Source organism: Bos taurus, chromosome 3, assembly GCF_002263795.3.
Source record: "Bos taurus isolate L1 Dominette 01449 registration number 42190680 breed Hereford chromosome 3, ARS-UCD2.0, whole genome shotgun sequence".
Taxonomy (NCBI): Eukaryota; Metazoa; Chordata; class Mammalia; order Artiodactyla; family Bovidae; genus Bos; species Bos taurus.
Window position 1 is genome coordinate 110,150,397 of NC_037330.1, and position 24,515 is coordinate 110,174,911.

At 41.4% G+C, this 24,515-nt stretch overlaps 1 protein-coding gene across 1 annotated transcript in view; it reads left to right on the plus strand.

Annotated features, from left to right (window-relative positions):
* The window catches only part of PSMB2 (proteasome 20S subunit beta 2), a 36,541-nt gene extending 12,836 nt beyond the window's left edge, over positions 1 to 23,705 (plus strand). Inside the window, exons 4-6 of the mRNA NM_001015615.1 lie at positions 19,946 to 20,108; positions 21,415 to 21,464; positions 23,472 to 23,705. Of these exons, the coding sequence (NP_001015615.1) occupies positions 19,946 to 20,108; positions 21,415 to 21,464; positions 23,472 to 23,579 (321 nt within the window). The 3' untranslated portion in view covers positions 23,580 to 23,705. The remainder of the gene's footprint in view (positions 1 to 19,945; positions 20,109 to 21,414; positions 21,465 to 23,471) is intronic.
* Positions 23,706 to 24,515: the final 810 nt, after the last annotated feature.

Consider the following 24,515-nt stretch of genomic DNA (forward strand, 5'->3'; position numbering starts at 1 on the left):
CAAAAAGTCTGAAAATAATAGGGATTTCCTTGACGGTCCAGTGTTAGGACTCTGTGCTCCCAGTGCAGGGGGCACAGGTTTGATCCCCACTCAGGGAACTAAGATCCCACATGCTGCACAGAACCATCAAAAAATAAAAATAAAAAGTCTACAAATAATAAGTGATGGAGAACATTGGAGAAAAAGGAAATCTTGTATATATTGGTGGGAATGCAAATTGGTGCAGCCACTATGGAAAACAGTATCCCTAAAAAATTAAAAGTTGCCATATGGTTCAGCAACCCCACTCCTGAGTATACAGCCAGAAAAGACAAAAGCTCTAATTCGAAAAGATACACGTACCCCAGTGTTCATTGTAGCACTATTTACAACAGCCAAGATGTGGAAACAGCCCGAGTACCCATCAACAGACGGTTTAAAAAGATGTGGTATGTATACACAGTGGAGTATTACTCCACCATAAAAGAGAATGAAATAATGCCATTTGCAGCAACAAGGATGGACATAGAGAATATCCTGTTAAGTGAAATAAGTCAGGTAGAGAAGGACAACTGTTTTATTGTATCATTTACGTGTAAAATCTAAAAAATAATACAAATGAATCTATATACAAAACAGAAACAGACTCACAGATGTGGTTAACAAACATACGGTCGCCAAAGGAGAAAGGGAGGAATAGGGGTTAAATCAGAAGTAGGGGATGAACAGAAACAAACTGCATGGAATAGATAAGAAACAAGGGTTTTGGAAGAAGAGCTACAAAAAGCCTAGACAGAGTTTTAAAAAGCAGAGACGTCACTTTACGGACAAAGGTCTACATAGTCAAAGCTATGATTTTTCCAGTAGTTATGTGTGGATGTGAGAATTGGACCATAAAGAAGGTAGAGTGCCAAAGATTGATGCTTTTGATCTGTGGTGCTGGAGTACAAGGAGGTCAAACCAGTCAATCCTAAAGAAAATCAATCCTGAATATTCACTGGAAGGACTAATACTGAAGCTGAAGCTCCAGTACTTTAGCCACCTGACGTGAAGCTCTGGCTCATTGGAAAAGACCCTGATGCTGGGAAAAACTGGGGGCAGGAGGAGAGGGAGGTGATAGAGGATGAGATGGTTGAATGGCATCACCAACTCAATGGACATGAATCTGAGCAAACTCTGGGAGATAGTGAAGGATAGGGAAGCCTAGCATTCTGTAGTCCATGGGGTCGTAAAGAGTTGGACACAACTTAGTGACTGAACAACAACAGGAAACTATATTCAATATCTTAAAATAACCTATAATGGAAAATAGTCTGAGAAAGTAAATATATAAAACTGATGTCACTTTGCTGTACATCTGAAAAAAACAAGATTGTAAATTAAAACTATACTTCAGTTTAAAAAAAAATCTGACATCAAGACTATAACTAGGACTTCCCTGGTGGTCCAGTGGTTAAGAATCCGCCTGCCAGTGCAGGGGACATGGATATGATTCCTGGTCCGAGACCTCACATGTCGGGCAACTAAGCCCATATACCACAATTACTAAGCCCACACTCTGTAGCCTACGAGCTGCAACCGTTGAGCCCATGTGCCACAACTCATGAAGCCTGTGTGCCCTAGAGGCCGTGTTCCACAAGAGAAGCCACCGCAGTGAGGACCCCCTGCACCACAATTAGAGACCAGCCCCCACTCACTACAACTCGAGAAAGCCTGAATGCAGCAACCAAGACCCAGTGCAGCCAAAAATAAATTCCTTTTTTAAAATGACCATAACTAGACTTGAATTTATTTTTTTTTAAGTGAAAGGGTAAGAATATATAGGAAAGAATTTCAGCTATCAATCATTTCTAGAAGTGACTTGTCTCAGCACTCTGGCCTGAATTTGAGTGTGTTTATTCTGGTTAATGGTAGGCAGGTATTGTATGCTCCTGTCCTAGAGAAACCCTGTTGCCTTGAGCCTTCTATTCAAAGGACAATATTGTCCTCTTGCCTTTGGTGGCTGACACAAAGACATCATCTGTTGATTGGTATTGGTGAGGTCATGTGATCTTGTGAACAGATGGCCCAGGTGAAACCTTGGCTTTGCAGGTTTTGTCCCCTAAACGCAACCAACCATTTGTTACTTGTGATTAAAATATCACTAACAAGGGTAATTTCACAAGCTTTTTGGCAAATGTGGTTAGCAGGATGTGACATGACACAGCACTACTTTCTTCCTGCACGTGCCTTCTCCCTTGAGGCCTCGTCTCCCTGCTCGCCCCGTCTCACCCGTGCCCAGGCTTGCCTTCTAGCTCACCTGCTCCAGATGGGCGGCACAGTGGGAGGACACTGGCAAAGGCAGATGTGTTTATTTTCCGGAGACAAAATGTTGTGTTGCTGCAGATGGCAGTGCCTCGGAGCAAATGGCAGCCTTTGACACTGCTGCCACGCAGCCTGGGCATCTTGACAGACAGAGCTGGCTCACTCTTGGTGATGGGGAAATTGAAAAAAAAAATACCAAGACGTTCCTCATGGAACTCATGGAGTTTCAGTGCAGTCAATGGTTTTTAAGACCTGGAGAGGTGTTTTCTTCCCTGCCAGACCTCAGTTAGCTAGTCAGCTAGCTGGATTTTCACTATGGGCCAAGAGTTATATCTATTAATTACTTTTGTCTACTAGCCTTAATAGAACATAGAGTAAAAACTTAAATGGCTACATATAGATGGACATTCAATGGTATTGCAAAACGTGCATTTCAAGTCACATCTCACTGGAATCTCTCAGGGTTGGAAGTTACTCATGTCTGCCCCATTGGAGATACCACCATTCTACTTTTAGTGGTCATTTTGATTATCCAGAGGCCCAGGGACAGATGCCCTGAAGTTCAGATGCCTTAATTTATATGACAGCACTTTGTGCTTATAGTGTTTTTCTGCCAAGAATAATAAGAGTTCTGACAGCTGCCCTTTTAAGCAGTCTATTTATACAGTCATTAGGGCTTGACTCAGTCCATTAAGGAGACAAAGACTTGGATGTTGAATCATTGTGCCTACTAGTTTCCTAGGAAAAAAATGACTTAACATCCTTCTCTGAAAGTTACTAGCTTTATCAGAAAACCTTTTTTTTTTTTTTTAATATGTGCTGTTTTTCCCAGTCCTAGCGCTGATAGAGTTAGGAGTTTGCAGGTGTAAAGTCCTCCCCCCTCGCCTTCCCCATCTCTCTCCAGGGGGTTGTATGTGAGAAGGTGTTGCTTTCTCGCTCAGAGAGCATATATGTGCTACCCTGTTGTATGCCTGCTGTGAGCATAGAGAACCCCTATTCTCCGCTGAGTGGAATGAGCCTATTGGGTGGCCGGGATTGTGTAACCTCATAATGCCAACTTTTCACTTAAAGCATCTTTCCTGTCCACAATGGGGTGAAGCAGTATAAGTAATTGGCCTTAAATTTGTGTTGTTTTGAAACTTGTATCTTGAAAATTATGTGGTTTCCTGTTAGGATTTGGTTTAAGCCATAAGCAGTAGAATACTGTTTTAGTAAGCAGCAAAGTGTTTACCACTAGAAATGCAGATTTACCCCACCTTTTAAGATTGCTTTAAACCAGTGCCTTGGCCTGTGTGGGCATGTCCTCACACATATTCACAGATACAAATACGCATGTACCCTGGCATCTTAGTGCTTCTCTTTACCTGTCATGGACCAGGATCATGCAGAGATATGAATTCAGGGGCTGATCCCCACAGGGGAATAGGAAGCCTTTGGAGGGAGAAATAGTTGACTGTTCTATTCTTGACTTTGGTTGTAGTTAAGTGTATGTTCACTTTATTCATTAAACCATATGTGTATATTTTATGCATTTTTATGTGAGTGTATTATTTCACCAAAAAAGTTTAATAGCATAAAAAGGAAGAGTAAAAGGGGTAGGAAAGCAGAACACATTTTTTTAAAAGCTAAAAATGGAAAAAAGTTTCAGACTTACCATTACTTTTGAATGTAGACAGTAAAGCAGATAGCATGAAGTAGATTGGAAAGAAAAAGGGAAGGGAGAGGAAGTAATCTGAATCTTTATTAACTGAAATACTTGGCCAGAATTTCACATTTCCTTTTCCTATGCCTCCTGATTTGTACAGTATAATATAGCTAAGAAGTTGCATAGGTGCTGCTAGCCATCCCTACAACACATCTATAGCCTGCACTGTCCCTGGGAGCTGAAGAAATGTGCAAAGCTTAGTGTGTGCCTTCAGATGGGGTGGTGGAGAATAAACAGCTATACTGCAGAGTGACAAGTACTACAATAGCCTTACAGGTAGTTGCTCTGTCAACTGAGCCTAACTTGAGTGTTGAAGGACCAGCTGTCATTAGGCTAAGATGAAGCAGAAAGGAACACTGAAAGTGCAGACCTAGAGGAGTGTGAGAGAGGGTTAGGTTGATGGTGGTGGTGGTTTAGTTGCTAAGTCATGTCTGACTCTTGTGACCCTATGGGCTGTAGCCTGCCAGGCTCCCCCAGCCATGGGATTCTCCAGACAAGAAAACTGGAGTGGGTTGCCATTTCCTTTGGCACAGTCATTTTCTAACGATGTTTGGGGCAGGCACAAATAGTTTTCTGAGTCTCCTACTCATTTTTTACCTGTTTTAACTAGTGGGGTACTTGCCGGGGTCCTTGCCCGGCTGATCCAGGGTATTCGAAGCGGGGACGGCGTCGGCGAGGGTCAGGATACAATAGCTTCAATTAGATATTAATTAAAGATATAAAGAGTAATAGAATAAGGATAGCTCAGTAGGAAAATTCAGTGGAGAAAAGAGGCTGAGTAGCTTGGTTTACGCAGGAGACCAATAAAACTTCAAGACAAGAAGTTTGCACCACTTACGTAGGCCGCAGGCGTCCTTCCGTTCTCCCGAAGGACAGGAGACACTGAGGCCTCCCCGGTCGGATCTTAGAAGCCCAGGCATAATTAGTAAGCATGGCGGGTTCCGCGCTCCAGATGGAGACTCAACCAGAGTGAGAGAGAGAGCAACATGGGGAGACCAGTATTTCGAGAAACTGATCCCAATTCTTTATTTTCCATGGTCTACTTTTATACACTGAGATGTTATGCAAAAGTCACGCGGGGTCAGCAGTCCTGACTTTTATGAAAGTCAGGTGCTTCATACAAATGTATACAGAGATCTTAGGGGTGTTACATCATCTTCTGGCCAGGGGGGCCTGCTGACAATTTATGACCCTCTCCTTGTGACAGCGGTCAGTCAACCAGGACACTTATTTCTCCAGGGGTGATTATTCTTAAAACAGACACCACCCAAATAAAGTTACATTCCTATAGGGTGAGGGTGTAGTGGGTTTTAGTTAAGGAAAGAATTTACTTAGCCTAAGGTCTAACGTGATTAATATCAAAGGTTAATACTTATTTCTTCTATATATTCATTAATGTGTGTAAGGGCAGGGGATGTGGAGACTTAGCAACAAACATTGGCTCAACAAATGAAAAACCCTTCACCAACACAATTTCAAATCAGCCCACTATACTTATACTTATAGTTTTCTAACTTCTCTAAAGAACCTGTTTTTAGAGGGTTTAAAGCATCTCGTGCCTCTCACGGTTGGGAGGCTGTGAGCAATCACATGTGGCCGGACGAGCCTGTCAGGCAGGCTAGAGAACCTTCAGAGGAGTTTGTAGGTTAAAACACTCTTGTCATGCCCAAGAGTTTTTATTGACTGGAGCTCTAGGTTAACTCCTTCTCCGAAAGAGGTGGTGGGGGACAGCCCCCTGTAAAGTCAGAGGTGTAGGTGAGAGCACAAAGTAGTAAAGTAGGCAGGCTCTGGTTATGGGGGTAGATGCTCGAGGATTTCCAGGGGGACTCCTGAGGCTCGATCCTGCCTTTGCGTATGTCGAGCCTCCTTCCTCATGACCTTTGCCATGGGCGGAGTACCTCACTCTGGCCCCCAACAGGTACTGGATACGAATTAGGGCTCTTCTGATGGAAAAACAAATAGAAATACATAACTTCATATAGTTTTTACTCTAAACACGATATATACAAAATCTGTAATCTAAAGTAGTTTGTTAAATATGGCTCAGGGTTTTAGGGGAATAGTAAAAGATTGAAACTAGAGAGTTAGTCCATGTCATGAAGACTGATAAAAAAAAAGCTCTTGTGCTAAAAGCAATGGGCCTCTCTGGAAGCTTGTTGGCTAAGAGGGAGATAGCATGATCAGATGAGGTTTGATTAGACCATTGGCCACTCTTTGGTAGATCATTTGGGGAAAGTAGACGGCAGCAGTGGCTCAGTGGTAGAGGATCCACCTGCAGTGCAGGAGACACAGGAGACGTGGGTTTGATCCCTGGGTTGGGAAGACCTGGAGGATGAAATAGCAACCCACTCAGGGTTGTAATACTCAGGCAAGTATTCTTGCCTGAAAAATCCCACGGACAGAGGAGCCTGGCAAGCTAGAGTTAGACATGACTGAGCACAGCACACAGCACAGAAGGAAGCAGGAAGACCCGTGAGGAGCTTTCATGTCCATTGTGTTGGGCCTGGGCTGCTGTTGGGGAGTGCTGTGTTCTAGTACAGGGGCTTCTAAATAGTCTTTTCCCCAGGATTTTCTAGTTGCTATGGGCATCTGAAAACATACAATTATATGTAGCCCTAAGTAGTTTTTTCCCCAGCGATTTACTTATTAATTCAAGGAGATGAATCAGGACACATGCTCAACATTCAAAGATAACCCATGGGTGGGAGTTCCCTGGGGGCCTAGTGGTTAGGATCCTGGGCTTTCACTACCACAAGCCAGGTTCAGTCCCTGGTTGGGAACTGATACACCACAGCTGAGCAGTGTAGCAAACAAAACAACAACCCCAAACAAAGATATTCATGGGCATGTTCACCATATGCAGCTTAACATATATCTGCCTAGGGGTGTACAGAGCGTGACTTTGGTCCTGGAATTTTTTGAGAACCGATGAAGGTATACGGAGTCTTATATTGGGTTGGCCAAAAAGTTCATTTGGGTTTTTCTGTAAGCTATTATGGAAAAACCGGAACAAACTTTTTGTCCAACCCAGAATTTTCCCTGGAAACTGCCAGCTCATGAAAAAAAAAAATCAAGTGACCTTGTTGCAGACATGGTGTTGTTAGTTTTACCATTGCACAATCAGCAATTTTATTTTGATGTTATTTGGGAGAAAGCAGTATTTTTGATTAGCAAGTAAAATTAATGTAGAAAACAAATACTGTGTTAACTAGTTGGTATAATAAGGCAGCTGTGCCATGTTGCATTCAACTCATTAAATTTCTGAACTTCTAATTACGATGAGATTACAACTCAAACTTGGGGTTAGTGATGGTTTTAGAGAGGTAAAATGTATAGGAATTTCATAATTATTGAGTATAATTTTGCTAAAAATTGATGTATACACAGTATTTAATTTTTTGCTTATAAAATTCAGATTCAGTTGAGACTTATTAGGCACCTATTATTTACTGGGCCTTCTTCTAGAAACTTTAACATAGATGAGTACTTTTCATTCCTTGCAGCTGTCAGGCAAGCAGGACTGCCCCCATATTCAGATGGGGCACTTGAAACTTCAAGGCCAAGTGGACTGTCTTTTGTAACACAACTGTAAGCGCTAAAGCCACATTTGATCTCAAGTCCTTATTTTTCACAAAAACACGTGCCTAACTTTTGGCATATGTCGTTTTAAAAATATCATTTTCCAGGGAAACTCTGTATTTCCCCGTATATGTTCGTTACTCACAAGAGCTTCTTTGTGCTCTCATGATGACCTGGGAAGAATATCTCTGCCATGGTGTGTCCTGTGGTAATTGTTTCCTCTGGTGTCTTCCACATGTGAACATAGGAACGTGTGTTTGTGTAAATAAAACCTTCCAACTGGCTGACTCATTCAGTCTTCCCTCATAGCTCAGTCAGTAAAGAATCTGCCTGCAGTGCAGGAGACCTGGGTTCGATTCCTGGGTCTGGAAGATCCCCTGGAGAAGGAAATGGCAACCCACTCCAGTGTTCTTGCCTGGAGAATCCCATGGACAAACCACGGGGTTGCGAAGAGTCAGACGCGACTGAGCTGCTGACTCTTTCATTCAGTCTCATGATTTCAGCTGTACCTTGTTTTTTCTTTCCAGTTGCTTCTGAACAGCTCAGTTTAAGTCTCATTGGGTCTAAATTGAGTTTTTCACATTTGCTCTACCACCTTTCCCTTTTTTGAGCATCCTCTTAACTCCTCTTTCTCTCTCACCTTCTATTTCATTATTCATTAATTCCTATCTATTCTGCCTTCTAAGTATATTTTATATTCCACGTCTCCCTTCATCCCTACTGCTTCTACAGTGTTCTAAGACATGAAAAAGGCTTATATTGGCATGGGAGTGGGTATGGTTTTCACTGGTTCCTCCATAGTTTATATACGGAAGCTATTTTTTATTTTTTTGGCTCAGCTGGATGGCTTGCAGGATCTCAGTTCCCCAGACAGGGATTGGACCCAGGCCGTGGCAATGAAAGCCTGGAATCCTAACCACTAGGCCACCAGGGAACTCCTCTTAAGTTCATATTTCATAGTCTAGGAAGCCAATGACAGTATCATTCAATTCCTGTTATCTCAGTTCCTCTCTGCTTTCTACTGAAGTCACCTCCTTCACTAAGCATACATGTCCCATATTCCCCAGTACCCAAATATTCCCCGTTCCTTTGTGTCTTTACCTTCACAAATGCTGTTTCCTCCATCTGAAATCCTTGCTACTCCAGTCTGTCTTGTCAGCTCCTTCCAGATCCAGGTTTCCATCTTCATCACCTGGCATAATGCTTCTCACATAAGTGCCCAATAATACTTATTGAATTTATAATATATTCACATTCCACATGCAAAAGTGAAGTTGGTTGGGGCATTCCCCCCTTTCATAATTATTCTGTGCAGCCTCAGAGAATTCTCTCAGGATTTGGTTGAAGCCTTTTATAAACTCTGTATGGTTTTACTTAAAGTGTAGTCACCCCTGTTATAAGAAAGAAGAGACTGATGGTTTTCCTTAAAAGAGATTCTTGTCGGAGGATTAAAGTCAAGGTGCAAGTGATTCTGTATTGCTTAGGCGTTAGGGATAAGGAGTTCTTCCTCAGCTCCAGTACTATCCCCATCCATAATCTTTTAGAGCTGGGAAAGCTACTTGGTCACAAGAACAGTTGGAAGCTGCTAAAATCTTTTAGATTTTCTAGAAGTGTTTGAAGTAGTGAACATTGCAATTCCAGTATAAGTACAAAGTCTTTCTTTAATTAAAGTGACAAAATTAACGTTGAAATTTTAAAGTTATATCACCTAATCTAGCCAAAGCAGATAGCTGATAAAATCTGTTGGTTATTGGAAACAAGCTCCTGATTCAGAGTTCAGAGCACCAGTGTAAGAAAATAACAATGGATCCATTTTATTTATTAACAAAGTTGAAATATTGAGCATTGGCAAAGCAGTTAAGGTGTTAGCATCTATTTATATTTATTTAGTATATCTTGCATAGTTGTAGACCCTTTAGAGAAGTCATAATGGTCTGACATTAAACCTGTCCTTTTAAAACTTAAAATATTATTGGTCATATAAGAGGTAATACATGAAATAGAGAACAATAGATGCTGGTATGCAAAACAGTACATTCTGAACTTTTTGAGTGCGAAACTGACATTTACATATTGAATCATATTTTCACACTAATTTCCATTTTGTGGAGGCAGCATCATTTCCTAGAAAAGCACACAAGACTTGAGATTAGAAAGCCTGGATTTTGGTCCTGACTCTAATTAGCTGTATAATTTAGAGTAAGTCACTGTCCCCTCTTTGAACCCGAGTCCCCACATTTATGAGAGGGATATTGGATAAACTAGATGAGCTCTTAGATCCCTTCTAACTCTGAAAACTGCACTTTTGTGAAATATTCTTGGTGCCAAAGATGGAATTTTAGGCAGCTTTGACAATCGACTGGACTAAATGAGATAGCAGGCACTGTTCCCTTCAAAGCCCAGTCTCTGTTTAGAAGCTGCTTTATTAAAACACTGTCATCATTAGCCAAGTCCTTTGTCCCGTTGGTGGTTCTGCCTCTCCTACCAAATTACGGGCCACGAGGAATGCACGTATACTTCACATGCTGCTTAATGTTCCGAGGTGCGCCACACATTGCAAAGGAAACTGCATCGTTCTCCAAGGCACCTCACTTGGAGGACGTCGTCCTGTTCAATTAGAGGTGGGAAAGGCTGGCCTGGCTCCAAAGGAAGACTGTCAGTTCCTCTCCTTTTCTGTGTCCACGCTCGGCAGGATGCTTCCTCACGCCCACCTCTCTCCCCCTTGCTGTGACTTTGGCTTCCGCCAGATGTCACACCGCTGCTTGTCACCGCCCAGACTCTCGTCGCTGATTTTGTTGTTTCAGTGTATTTATCACAACTGTTCTCTTTAGCTGTAAAATTTATGGAATTTCACACTCTTCTTAATCACTACAGTGTTTCTTTTTCATGAGAGAGGGAATATACAAGGAGTTGTATGCACAAGAGTTAGAAGGAAGTGCTCCAAGAGTTAGAAGGAAAGTTTGCATGTGTGTGCCACGTATCAGATCAGATCAGATCAGTCGCTCAGTCGTGTCTGACTCTTTGCGACCCCATGAATCGCAGCACGCCAGGCCTCCCTGTCCATCACCAATTCCCGGAGTTCACTCAGACTCACGTCCATCGAGTCAGTGATGCCATCCAGCCATCTCATCCTCTGTCATCCCCTTCTCTTGCCCCCAATCCCTCCCAGCATCAGAGTCTTTTCCAATGAGTCAGCTCTTCGCATGAGGTGGCCAAAGTACTGGAGTTTCAGCTTTAGCATCATTCCTTCCAAAGAAATCCCAGGGCTGATCTCCTTCAGAATGGACTGGTTGGATCTCCTTGCAGTCCAAGGGACTCCCAAGAGTCTTCTCCAACACCACAGTTCAAAAGCATCAATTCTTCGGTGCTCAGCTTTCTTCACAGTCCAACTCTCACATCCATACATGACCACAGGAAAAACCATAGTCTTGACTAGATGGACCTTTGTTGGCAAAGTAATGTCTTTGCTTTTGAATATGCTATCTAGGTTGGTCATAACTTTCCCACTTTCAAACGTACAAGGGAATTGAGCTCAGAGGTACAAAGTGGAACTGAACTCAGTTCTACAGGGCTCACAGGTACTTAGGAAGTCCATTTCAGTCCCATGGAGAGGGACATAAGAGATGTGCTTATTGGCTAATTCCCCTGGCTTTAATTGTATTCCTTTTAGCAACAGAAAAAGGTGGATAATTTTATTAGCATTCTGTAGTACTTGTTTTTTTGAGCCGCGCTGTGTCGCTTGTGGGATCTTAGTACCCTGACCAAGGATTGAACCCAAGTCCTCATCAGTGAAAGCTTGGAGTCTTAACCACTAGACCACCAGGGAATTCGCTGGTACATTTTCTTGATCTTATTATTATCTAGTTGGATCTGTTAATAATGCGATCAAATCCTAAAAGCTGTGGTGATGATGGTGATATAGATCATCTGTGTTATTACTATGTAACAGGCATTTCATTGAGCACATTTGTTGTTGTTTCAGTCACTCAAGAGTGTTTGACCATTTGTGACCCCATGGACTGCACCACGCCAGGCTTCCCTGTCCTTCACTGTCTCCCGGAGCTTGCTCACACTCATGTCTATTGAGTCGGTGATGCCATCCAACCATCTCATCCTCTGTTATCTCCTTCTCCTTCTGCCTTCAGTCTTTCCCAGCATCAGGGTCTTTTCTAATGAGTCAGCACTTCGCATCAGATGTCTAAAGTATTGGAGCATCAGCTTCCGCATTAGTCCTTCCAGTAAATTATTCAGGCTTGATTTCCTTTAGGATTGACTGGTTTGATCTCTTGCAGTTTAAGGGACTCTCAAGAGTCTTCTCCAGCATCACAGTTCAAAAATCATCAATTCTTCTGTGTTCAGCCTTTTTTATTGTCGAGCTCTCAAATTTGTACATGACTACTGGAAAAACCATAGCTTTTACAAGACGGGCCTTTATAGGCAGAGTTACGTCTGCTTTTTTTAATACACTGCCTAGGTTTGTCATTGCTTTTATTCCAAGGAGCAGGTGTCTTAATTTCATGGCTAGTCACCTTCTGCAGTGATTTTGGAGCCCAAGAAAATAAAGTCTGTCACCATTTCCACTGTTTCCCCATCTATTTGCCATGAAGTGATGGGACCAGATGCCATGATCTTAGTTTTTTGAATGTTGAGTTTTAAGCCAACTTTTCCACTCTCCTCTTTCATCTTCATCAAGAGACTCTTTAATTTCTCTAATTAAAGCACATTACATTTGTTTACTTAAACCTTGCCATAACCTTATAATGATAGATACTGTTATTATCCCTATTGTATAGATGAGGAAATCTCAAAATGACTTAAAGATCTCCATTTTAAAAATAAGCTTATATCATGTATTTTTTTAAGGTGGGAAAAGATATCAATTTATCTGTTTTGTTTTTTTCTTTCCCTGCTTATAAAAAGAGGCAAAATTTTGGTTGTACTTTATTTTAGAAACTAAAGTTCATTTTGAGTTCCCAGGGTGGTTCATTTAAATTTGTGTGTGTCAGATACAAATTCATTTTTTAATTTTTAAAAAACATTTATCTGTTTACTTAGCTGCATCGGGTCTTAGTTACAGCACACGGGATCTTCACTGTGTCGTGCTTGGATCATTCATTGCAGCACATGAGCTCAGTGGTTCTGGTGCGTGAGCTTAGTTGCTCCACAATATGTGGGATCTTAGTGCCCTGACCAGGGATCAAACCTGCATCCCCTCCATTGCAAGGCAGATTCTTAACTGCTGGACCACCAGAGAAGTCCTTGAATACAACTTTAAACCTAAACATGTTGGCATTTGCCCTGCAAACCATTGATGGTGATCCTCGTGGTCATTGGACAGTGTCCAAATAATTAGAATACTGGAGACAACCAAAGATTTAGATTATATCATGCACAGGATAAAGATTACCTTGTTAAAGACAGAGGATTCCTGGCAGTTTTATCATTATTGATTAGTGTTCCCATTTCTTCAGGATAATTGGCAAATTCTCACATGTAATACTCATCATGGGAAAGACAGGAACTGATGAAAAGGTAGACAGAAAGTGAGGCTTACCACTCAGAATGGACATATCTGTAAGGGTAGAAATGAAGTATGAAGGTAGAAGTATGAAGGTAGAAGTATGAAGGTACTTAATAAGTGGTAATTTTCTCTCTCTCCAAATCTGGATGTAGGGGTTGTTGTTTTTGTTTTTTCAGACTGCCAGAAAAATGTCTCTATGCCTGTATCAATTTCAAGATAGGTTAGGGTGTGTGTACTGTGAAGCAGATATGCTCCAAGTGTCGATGCTTGTGAATGTTTGTGACAATGAATACTATCACCTTAGGGCTCCTGCCAAGAGTCCCAGAGGGAGAGAGGAGGAAGCCATCATACATTTCTACCATGTGTCAGGCAGTGTGCTGGGCACTTTTATAAATAGCCTACCATATCCCTTTAGGAAGATGTACATGGGGTATTTATTTCTTTTCCTTTAAATTTTTATTTTCCTTTAAAAATTAAAAAAAATTACTAAGGTATAGTTCATTTATAGTGTTTCAGGTGTATAGCCGAGTGAATCAGTTATATGTGTATATATATATTCTTTTCAGACTCTTTTCCACTATAGGTTACTATAAGATACTGGATATAGTTTCCTGTGCTGTACAGTAGTCTTTGTTGTGTATCTATTTTACATATAATGGTCTATATCTGTTAATCCCAAATTCCAAATATATCCTCCCCCCTTCCTTTTTGGTAACCAAAACTTTCTTTTACATGTCTGTGAATCTGTTTCAGTTTTGTAAGTAAGCTCATTTGCATTTTTTTTAGCGTCCCCATATATGTGATACTTGTCATTTTCTGTCTGACTGACTTCACTTAGTATGATAATCTCTGGGTCTATCCATGTTGCTGCAAATGGCATTCTTTCTTTCTTTTTTTATGACTGATTAGTTATTAATTATGTGTGTGTATATACCTGTGCCACATCTTCTTTATCCATTCATTTGTTGATGGACATTCAGTTTGCTTCTATATTTGGCTATTGTAAACAGGCCTGCTATGATCTTTGGGGTGCATGTGTCTTTTCAAGTTAGAGCTTTATTCGACTATATGCCCAGCAGTGGGGTTGCTGGATCATGTGGTAGCTCTGTTTTTAGTTTTTTATGGACCCTTCATACTGTTCTCCATAGTCACTGCACCAATTTACATTCCCACCAGTAGTGTGGGAGGGTTCCTTTTCCTTTTATTTTGATCCTGCAGCACAGCATGTGGGCTCTTAGTTCCTTGGCCAGGGATTAAACCCATGCCCCCTGCATTGGAAGAACAGAGAGAGTCTTAACCACTGGACTGCCAAGGAAGTCCCTATTTATAGGTTTTTAAATGATGGCCATTCAAACTGGTATGAGGTGGTACCTTATTGTAGTTTTGATTTGCATTTCTCTATAATTAGTGATGTTGAGCATTTTTTCGTGTGCTTTTTAGCCACCTGTACGTCTTTGGAGAAATGTCTAGATCTGCCCATTTTTTGTTGAGTTGTATGAGCTATTTGTATATTTTGGAAATTAATCCCCTGTTGGTTGCACCTTCTTTTTAAAAAAATTCTGTGCATTTATTTATTTTTGGCTGTGCTGGGTCTTTGTGGCTGTGTGCGGGCTTTCTCTTGTTGTGGCGCGTGGGCTTCTCATTGCGGTGGCTTCTCCCATGGAGCACGGCCTCTGGGGTGTGTGGGCTTCAGTATTTGTGGCTCCCAGGCTCCAGAGCACAGACTCAGTAGTTGTGGCGCATGGGCTTAGCTGCTCCGCAGCATGTGGGATCTCCCTGGACCAGGGACCAAACTCATGTCTTCTGCATTGGCAAATGGATTCTTTACCACTGAGCCAGCATGTAGCCCCCTGGTTACATCTTCTGCAAATATTTTCTCCCATTCCACAGACTCTCTTCATTTTGTTTATGGTTTCCTTTGCTGTCCAGAAGCTTTTACGTTTGATTAGGTCCCATTTGTTTATTTTAGTTTTTGTTTCCTTTACTCTAGAAGATGGATCCAAAAAGTTATGTCAGAATACAAGTTATGTCAGAATGTCCTGGGTCTTACATTTAGCTCTGTAATCTATTTTGAGTTTATTTTTGTATATGGTGTTGGAGAATGTTCTGATTTCATTCTTTTACATGTAGCTGTCCAGTTTTCCCAGCACTACTTATTGAAACGACTGTCTTTTCTCCATTGTATATTCTTGCCTCCTTTGTCATAGGTTAGTTGACCATATGCGCATTGGTTTATTTCTGGGCTTTCTCTTCTGTTCCGTTAATTTGTGTGTCTGTTCTTGTGTCAGTACCATACTGTTGTGATTACTGTAGCTTTGTAATATAGTCCTAAGTCAGTGTGACTCCTCCAGCTGCACTCTTCTTTGTCAAGATTGTTTTGGCTATTTAGGGTATATTTGACTATGTGAGGAATTTATCTTGTATCTCATTTGCCAGGAGTGGATGGTCTTCTCTTGAGTGCTTGCCTTGTTTTTCCATGGACACTGTGAACTTCATAAGTGATTATGTTTCCCTAGTGATTATTTTAGCATTTATTGAGCCTTTACTAGGTTTCGGGCACTGTGCTTATTTTGCATGCATTATTTCTTTGAATGTTCACTGCAGTCTTTTTGTAGTAGGTATCCCATGTTTTCAGTGAAGACACTTTCAGAGACATTAGGTTACTTACTTTTCTAAAGCCACATGTCTAATAATAAAGCTGGATTTCAAACTCAGGCCTAACTCTGTAGTGTAACCCAGCTGTTTCTTCCTGACATGAGATATTTATTTAAGCTATTGTTCTCCCCTTCATTTAATTTTAAATGCCTATAGTATAATTTTTTCTTTACTTAGCAACCTGTGTCTAAAGGAAAGTAGAAAGAGAAGGACCCAGGAACCTAGGAAAAAAATAGCAGTATATGTGTAATTATAGCGCTACTGGCAGACAGCTTAAACTTGAGCCAGTTCTCAGAAGTAGGACCTATCACTTTCTGACATTTGTTTAGAGATTTTCTTAATCTTTCTTCTTGTGATTCTAGGCATTAGTCACATATGTATGGAAAAATATATAAGGCTTTTTGGTAAGATTGTTATTCACTCAGCAAATATTTATTGAATATATATTATATGCTTATACATCATTGAACAAGCCAGATAGAGTCCTGCCTTCGTGGAGTTTGTAATTGGTATAAATATTTGAATGGGTGGGTTGTGTCTTACACCTACTGTGTATTTCCGTAAACACACCACAGTCACACATGGATATGCTGTAGGAATTTCACAAAATTGAATGGCTTGGAATTTGTCTTATTCCAGGAAAACACTGTTGCATCAAGAATATGAGAAAATGTAAGAATCAAGAAACCCATCAGTATGGCTTTGTCTCTTTGAATGCCATGATTCTTAGAGGAGTAAGGGAGTAGCAGTATATAAGACCTTATTTGAAATTAAAAATAAAAAGCAAAAACTCGTGTGAGCCAGAAATCTTTGATGAAGCATTGTCAGAAGAATTTCAGAAACTGCAAGTTGTTACACAGATGTAATGATTTAATTAGTCTAGATAACACCATTTATTTATGCTTAAGCATCTCACACATGCAAAAGTTGGTAATTCAGAGTCACACAATAATTTGTGAGTTATCTTCTATACCACGTGTTATAGCTTCTGAATACCAACTTTGATGAGCATGTGTGTCAGATGCTTGAGCATAAATAAATGATATTATATAGACCAACTAAGCAATACAGTTTGTTTCTGGAATTCTCTTGACATCTTCACATAAAAATTTTGTGGTGGCTTTTACAGATCACAGTAATTGTTTTAAACACAGTTTAATCTCAGTGTGGGCAAGATCCTCATTGGAGTGAGCATATATGGTTTCTGCTGGTTGGGTCTTTCTAGGTATCTGGGTGGATTCTTAATATACAACTGGATAAAATAGCCGTAAAAGGAGTGTCCTCTAGTATGTGGAGAGGGTTTGTTATCCTTTTAGCAGAAAGATGAGCTTATTTTGTGATAGGTAAGTAACTATATTATTAAATCTCTTGGGGAAGGAAACCAGTTCGGATCTCCTTGCTATATTTCTCTCTTTTTTTGCTTTTCGTCTTAATTTATTTATTTGGCTGCATTGGGTCTTAGTCGTGGCACGTGGTGTCTTTGCTGTGGTGAGTGGGCTCAGTAGTTGCCCTGTGGCATGTGGGATATAGTTCTCTGACCAGGGATTGAACCTTCGTCCCCTGCACTGGAAGGTGGATTCTTAACCACTGGACTACCAGGAAAGTCCCTCTTTTTTGCTTTTCTAATTTTAGCTGTAAAAACACCATGGTATTCTTTGTCTCCCTGATGTTGCGTTAGTGTTGCCATAGTTTTTTAAAAATACTGTTATACTTATTTTTTATTTTTAGGTAATTCAAACAGTTTTGTTGTTGTTGTTTAAAGTGGTAAGTTATCAAAAAGGAGACTGGGATATAGCTAATATACTAAGAATTTAGGTCACATTTTTTTCTTCCAGAGTTCGGGATGTCTCACCTCTATTATTTTTTTCTCACCGTATTTCCTAGAAAATAGAAAGGGGAAGGATTAATTAACCTAGTTTTACACATAAGGAAGTATGTTCTTAGAGGTTAAGTGTCTTGCTTAAGGTCAGACTTATTAAGAATGTAGTCAAAGAATGTGGCAAAGAATTCCAGAGACTCCTGGCAGAGGTTAGCATGCTACTTACTGGGAAATGTAGTAGGCAGTTAATTATTTTCTCAAAAGACTTAACTATTCCTGGTTATTTCTTACTCTTCTGAGACTATTCACCATTTTATCCCCAAGGCAGAAACTTGTTTGCAGGTTAGAGCTACTCTATAATCTTTGGGAAATACTACTTAGCACAGCTGGCTTGGAATTCCAAGTAAGTATATAATGTTTTCATGTGTATCTTCTAACATGAGTTAGAATGTTTCTTCAAGCTGCCAAGTGCCCATGCTGATCAGTGTTCAAAGAATACAAAACATCACTTTTAAGACCATTAGTTGTAATTACTTTATGCCCCATAATGTCCCTTTGATTGAATTTGTAAGTTTAGGAATGGGCACCTAACAGTGGCAAGGCCTGCTCACTGTCCACTGAGGCAAGGGCAAGAGGGAAAACGTACTGTGCAGAGAAAAAGGAAGTCATTTTTCATGGAAGTCACACCACTGGTGCCTGGGGACACAGACAGTCTGAATCTAACATGGTAAATGGCCCACCTGGTGTAGAAAAATAATCATCCATTTAGAGATGAAGAACAAGGCAGGGTTCTCTGTAGAAACTTGCTCGTTACACTTGCAGGTAATACAAAAAAAGGATACCTATAAAATAGGTTATTATAATTACTTTTGTCTCGTTGGTAAAAATTACCTCTTAGTTATCTTAGCACAGCCTTGTTATATTAGAAAAATAATTAGCATTTCACCTAAATCTACAGTTCTTCTAGAGTTACCACATTTCTTTGAACTTGTGAACTTGCATTATTACTGTCTGCATTAAAAGTGTAATGACTTGGGGATTCCCTGGTTGTCCAGTGGTTAGGACTTGGCCCTTTCACTGCTTAGGGTGTAGGGCTCAGTCCCTGATCAGGGAGCTAAGATCCTGCAAGCTGTGTGGCGCGGCAAAAAGAAGTTCAGTGATTTGATTCAAATATTTGAGACCTTCTACGCTTCCCTACCCCAAGACTTCTTTCTCTTTTTTATTCTTTTTTTATAGTTGATACACAGTATTGTATTAATTCCAGATATACAGCAGAATGATTCAGTTTTATATATATACTTTTTTCAGATTATTTTCCATCATAAGTTATTATAAGATTTGGAATATGGTTCCCTATGCTATATAGTAAATCCTGTTACTTATCTATTTTATGTATAGTAGTTTGTCGCTGTTAATCCCATGGGCTATGTCTTTGAGTTAGTTGCTGTTTTGTGTGTAGATTCACTTGTATTATTTCTGGATTTCACATATAAGTGATATCACATAATGTTGCTTTTCTCTGACTTACTTCACTACGTGTAATAGTGTCTAGGTCCATCCATGTTGCTGCAAATGGCAATAAGTCATTCTTTCTATGGCTGAGTGATATTCCCTTGTATATATGTACCACAGCTTCTTAAGCCAGTCGTCTGTTGATGGGCACTTGGGTTGTTTGTATGTCTTGGCTGTTGTAAATAGTGCTGCTATGAACATTGGGGTGCATGTATTTAGAGTTTTTGTTTTTTCTTGGACATATACCCAGGAGTAGAATAGAAGGATCGTATGGTAGCTCTGTTTTTAGTTTTTAAAGGAATTCCCATAATGTTTTCTATAGTGGCTGCACCAGTTTACATTCCAGCAACGTCGGCCTTTCCTTCACACCCTGTCCAGGATTTATTAAATGTAGCCCAAGACGTAGTTTCTTAATAGTGAGACATACAGTTCACTATTTGAGACTGTGGTCCAGATGCCCATACTGAGCCTTTTTATTTTGGATGATGTGGTTGGTGCTATAGCTTTCTTTAGCCTGTGGCCTGACACTCTCAGAATAGTGTGTTTTGGTTTCAGCTGTTAGGAACAACACAAGAACACCCATGCTTTGCCTTTGAAATGCTTTTATAACAGATTTTGGTCCATGAGCTTTAAGACGCAACTTTTTCAAATACCTCAAAGTGGTCCAAATGGTCTTCTGTTCAGAGAAAACAAGCTGACCTCCCTTTACCTCTGACCACACTCTGGGTCCTTTAGATTTCTCTGAATCTTTTCTTTCATCATCATTTACTCAGCTGCTGCTGTTATTTATCAGCAGTTGGAATGTTCCTGTTTCCATGAGAGATGTTGGTGTTACTGCCTTGACCGTCACTTCAGTGTCTTTCCTTTGCAGACCCCGTATCATGTCAACCTCCTCCTGGCCGGCTACGATGAGCACGAGGGTCCAGCACTCTACTACATGGACTACCTGGCAGCCTTGGCAAAAGCCCCTTTCGCAGCCCACGGCTATGGTGCCTTCCTGACTCTCAGTATCCTGGACCGATATTACACGCCAAGTAAGTTTCAGCTCTCTAAGCTGGGAACAGTAGCAAAGCCCTGTCCTCAGCTGCTTCCTGGCTTTATGTACAACCCCTTGGAGTTGGGTGGCCAAGGAAGGTGCCCTCAGGAAGCTTTTTTCTGTAGATCGTTAAGTAAGTAAGTGAAGTTGCTCAGTCGTGTCCGACTCTTTGCAACCCCGTGGACTGTAGCCTACCAGGCTTCTCTGTCCATGGGATTCTCCAGGCAAGAATACTGGAGTGGGTTACCATTTCCTTCTCCAGGGGATCTTCCTGACCCAGGGATCAAACCCAGGTCTCCCACATTGGAGGCAGACGCTTGAACCTCTGAGCCACCAGGGAAGATAATAGCTGCCCTCTCCTATATGAGAAAGCTGGCTGTCTACTTGTCCATGAACCGTTCACTTGGCAAACCTCTAGACACAGGGGTGCTTCTGCGTTAAGTTCTACTTTCTGACCCCAACCCCAACCTCACTTCAGCCATTGTGAGCAATAGGCACTTGGGATAACACAGATAACCAGTTTTCGCCTTACATTCCACTCTTCCCTATTAGTGTAGGAAGAATCTAGCTAGTTCTTTCTTTTCATGGTGCTGCCCTCTCACTCAACTCAGCCATGCCGGGGCTCCAGGCCACATCCTGAAAAGATTAACCTGGCCTCCTAGTGACCATTGCTTGATTTGGCATCTGTCAGTAATACAGTGATTTGCCCACTGAAATAACCACCAGCCACCCCTGAAGCCAAACTGCATCATATGTCATCCCAGTTTGCCATGCCTGTGGACAGTTCCTTTGGCTCCTGTTTTACGAGAGACTCAGCCCCATCCTATGAATTCTGTTTCTATTGTTAAACTGGGGCCCAGCTGGCAAAGTGAGGCTGACACACTGGCCCTGTCCTCCCTTTCCCTGATTTGCAGCTGGCCAGGGCAGATGGAGCTGATTTAAGCCCTGGTCTAAAGGAAGGCTGGGGGTTGTTGGGAGTTGGGGGATGGGCTATAAAGAACTGGCAGGCCTCTGGACTTCTCTGGAGGCAAGCACTGGCCATGGGAGGCAGATTCCGTCACGCTTACCCTTCTCTGTAGCAAATCAATTTGCAATGGCTTGTGGCTGCCTGAGTGCTGGGCCTGGGACACTCAACTGCATATAGAGAAAGTTTGTGGTACATCAGAAGCCTTAGCTTTTTTTTTTTTTGCCGTATCTGTTTGTGTGTCATGTTGACCTGAGAAAGTTAGAAGCTCAGCTCAGTTGTGGCAGAGTTTTACTTAGTGTCAGCGCCTTGAGTGCCTGACTTCCGTGTTCTCTTTCAGCTATCTCGCGTGAGAAGGCAGTGGAGCTTCTTAGGAAATGTCTGGAGGAGGTGAGTAGCTTTCATGGGATCCTGAAAGGAATGTTTTGTCTCTCTGTTGGCCAATATTGTTTCCCTTCCCCAGTTGCATTTTTTTCTGATCCTTGCCAGAAAGTATAATATCCACTAACCATATGTGAAGTTCCTATCAGGGTTACAGTTTGATGCATAACAAGCTGGTTTTTTTTTTTTTTTTTTTCTCTCCTGGGTCACCATCTCATCAATGTCAATTCTACAATCTAATTACTTTTATTTTTGCTTCTTCCAGACTAGTGATTCTCAAATTTTAGCATGTGTAAGAATTATCTGGGGAACTTGATTTTTTTAAAAAGGCACATTCATGCTTTCCACCTCATCTTCATTCTGAATTAGTTGTCCTGGTGTAGCTCTTGAGACTGTCTTGGCCCGCAGTCCCAGGTGATTTTGCTGCAGGTGGTAACTGGGGGCCGTACTTTAAGAACTCTTGTGCTGGATTTTATACCTGCTCCATTTTTGTGCTACCTGGGGTTGCCATAAAGTCTGCTTTCTTAACAGTACGTGAGTCTGGGAGGGAAAGCCACCCCTGGGAATTCAGGAGGCCATAGAAGGTAACGAGCAGGCTTTGGGCAGATGGAGAGAGTAGCCTTTAGTTTATGAGGCCAGGAACATGGGCCCTTCCCCTTCTAATACTTCTGCGAGGAGTCTGAGGCTCTGGTGTGAAAGGAGGATGAGGAGGAAAAGAAAGCAGCTCCTTTAGGCTTTGTAATTCTTTTGTTGTTCCTATAGCCTAAGGATGAACTTGAATTTGTACTCTAGTGAGAAGAGAGTAGGAGGTTGAGAGCAGCTGGTAGCATCAGTAATGTCAGTTTGCCTCTTACACAAGCCTGTCATTTTCAGTCCACAGGGCCCCTTCTTCTTCTTGTTTGTAAATCTCCTTTCCAAAGCAGAAACTGAGAATAAACTCATGTGCTTTTCTTAAAAATTCAACCAGGAGGCCATGTTAGTCACGCAGCTCTAAGTGTTGCAAGGGTCTGCCAGGAAGAAGCCATTGGAATGTGGAATGCTTTGAGACTTTATTCCCCATGGATCCTCCACATTTCCTTATTATTATCACCTTTTCTTGATCTTGGAACTTTTTTCTGGACATAGGAGTCATCAGCCAGGGAGGACTATGGAAATGGACGTGGTGGTTGCTGCCTAGCCCTCATCTGTAAGGGAGATGGGAAACATCAAGGGAAGGAGGGCTTGGGCCAGGGGAGGGGCACATTTTCAGGATATGTCCCTAAGGGAGCAGGTACAGCTTTGTGCCTTCTATCCAGAGATTAAGTGAACTGTCCAGGAGGAGTCACCCACAGAGGCGAAGGTTTCCTTCAGCTGCGCTCTTCAGCGATCTCTAGCCAGGTTGATGGGGCTGTCTGGTTTTGTGTGCACAGATCACAGGTCCTTTAGAACAGCCTCTCAAGCAGACAGTCACACTAGAGTCCAAAGAGGTTCCTTCAGTGACAGTTCAGCTTAGATTGAAGAAGATAGAAGTAGAGGTTGTTCCAAGAGCAGTTCTGAGACCATCCTTGCCACCAGCCTCCAGCTCTACACACAGACACACTCACATACACCTGGTCCTTATAATGTGGGTGGGTAGCTGGAGCACACTGTTGGACCTAGGAGTACATGGCTTTGGTCCAGAGCTTTTCCTAGGGCAGTAGCTCCTTAGTTGGCTTCTTGCCTTGAGATGTTTTGAAAGAGAAGTCTGTGTTTACCAGGCCTGATTGGTGGCAGATTGTGAGGAATAGAACATTAGATTGTCTCGTTCTTCAGCAGCTGACTGATCAGAGTCAAGCTCCTGCTCACTACATTCCAGTCAGCCGCCAGCTGCGGTTTGGGCTTTTCTCAGTATCTTAGTACCAGCTTTCCTCAGTAGGGTACCAAGCGCCCCCAACGCAAAAATCACTATCTGCTTATATATCCAGTGCCTCGACCAGAGCCTGGACCACAGTTCTCAATAAAAATTTGTTGACTGATTTCCTTCATGTTTCTCTGCAGCTCCAGAAACGCTTCATCCTGAATCTGCCAACCTTCAGTGTTCGAATCATTGACAGAAATGGCATCCATGACCTGGACAACATTTCCTTCCCTAAACAGGGCTCCTAACGTCATGCCCTCCCTCCCACTTGCCAGGGAACTTTTTTTGATGAGCTCCTCTATTTTTTTCTACTCTTTTGATGTGTGCTTTCCACACATGGTTAATTCAGAATAAAGCTGACTGTGGATCGATTGAGCCCTCTGGGTTGAGTCTGAGTTTACCTAACATCGCCTCAGGAAGGGGGTGGAGGGAGCATTACCTGCATTGGACTTCCTGCAAGGATTGTCTTTCCTCCTGCCCCTTTCCTTCATTGATGCTCTGATTGTCCTTCAGCAGCTGACAGTTTGCTTGCTAAAGTCTCATCCCTCTAAAGCAATGGTTCTTTATTGCCCCTAAGCTTAAACATATTTTAATTAATTAATTTGAATAGATAATACATACATGTAGAAAAAATGCAAACAGGATGAAAATACAGTGAAAATGTTTCTTCCATCCCTATAATTTATTCACCTTCTTCCCTTCCCAGAGGAAGCTTCAGCTACTAATTTCTTATCTAACCTTTAGAGATATATTTTTCTTTTATAAAATATATGCATGCACATGTCCCTTTTAAAAAATATTTTAAAATGTTCTGCATATTGCTTTTTTCCTTGAACACTATTGGAGATGGTTTTTATATCAGTACATAGCTACGTTACTCTTACTGACAGTTGCATAATATTGCATGAAATTGGTGTACTCTTAAGTGGTTAACCAGGTATTTATTTTACTTTCTAACCTAGTTTTTTGGTAATGAGTAATGTAGATATTTTTCGATTGGTGCCACTAAAACAGTAGTTCTTAACCAGATGTATGTATCAGAATCACCTGGAGGGTTTTCTTTTTTAATCTACTTGATTAGCCTGCACTCACTCCCAGATTCTAACAAGTTTGGGGCCTAGACTAGGAATATTTTTTAAAGCTTCTAATCCTTAGTCACAATAGAGAACCGCCAATTTGAAGCT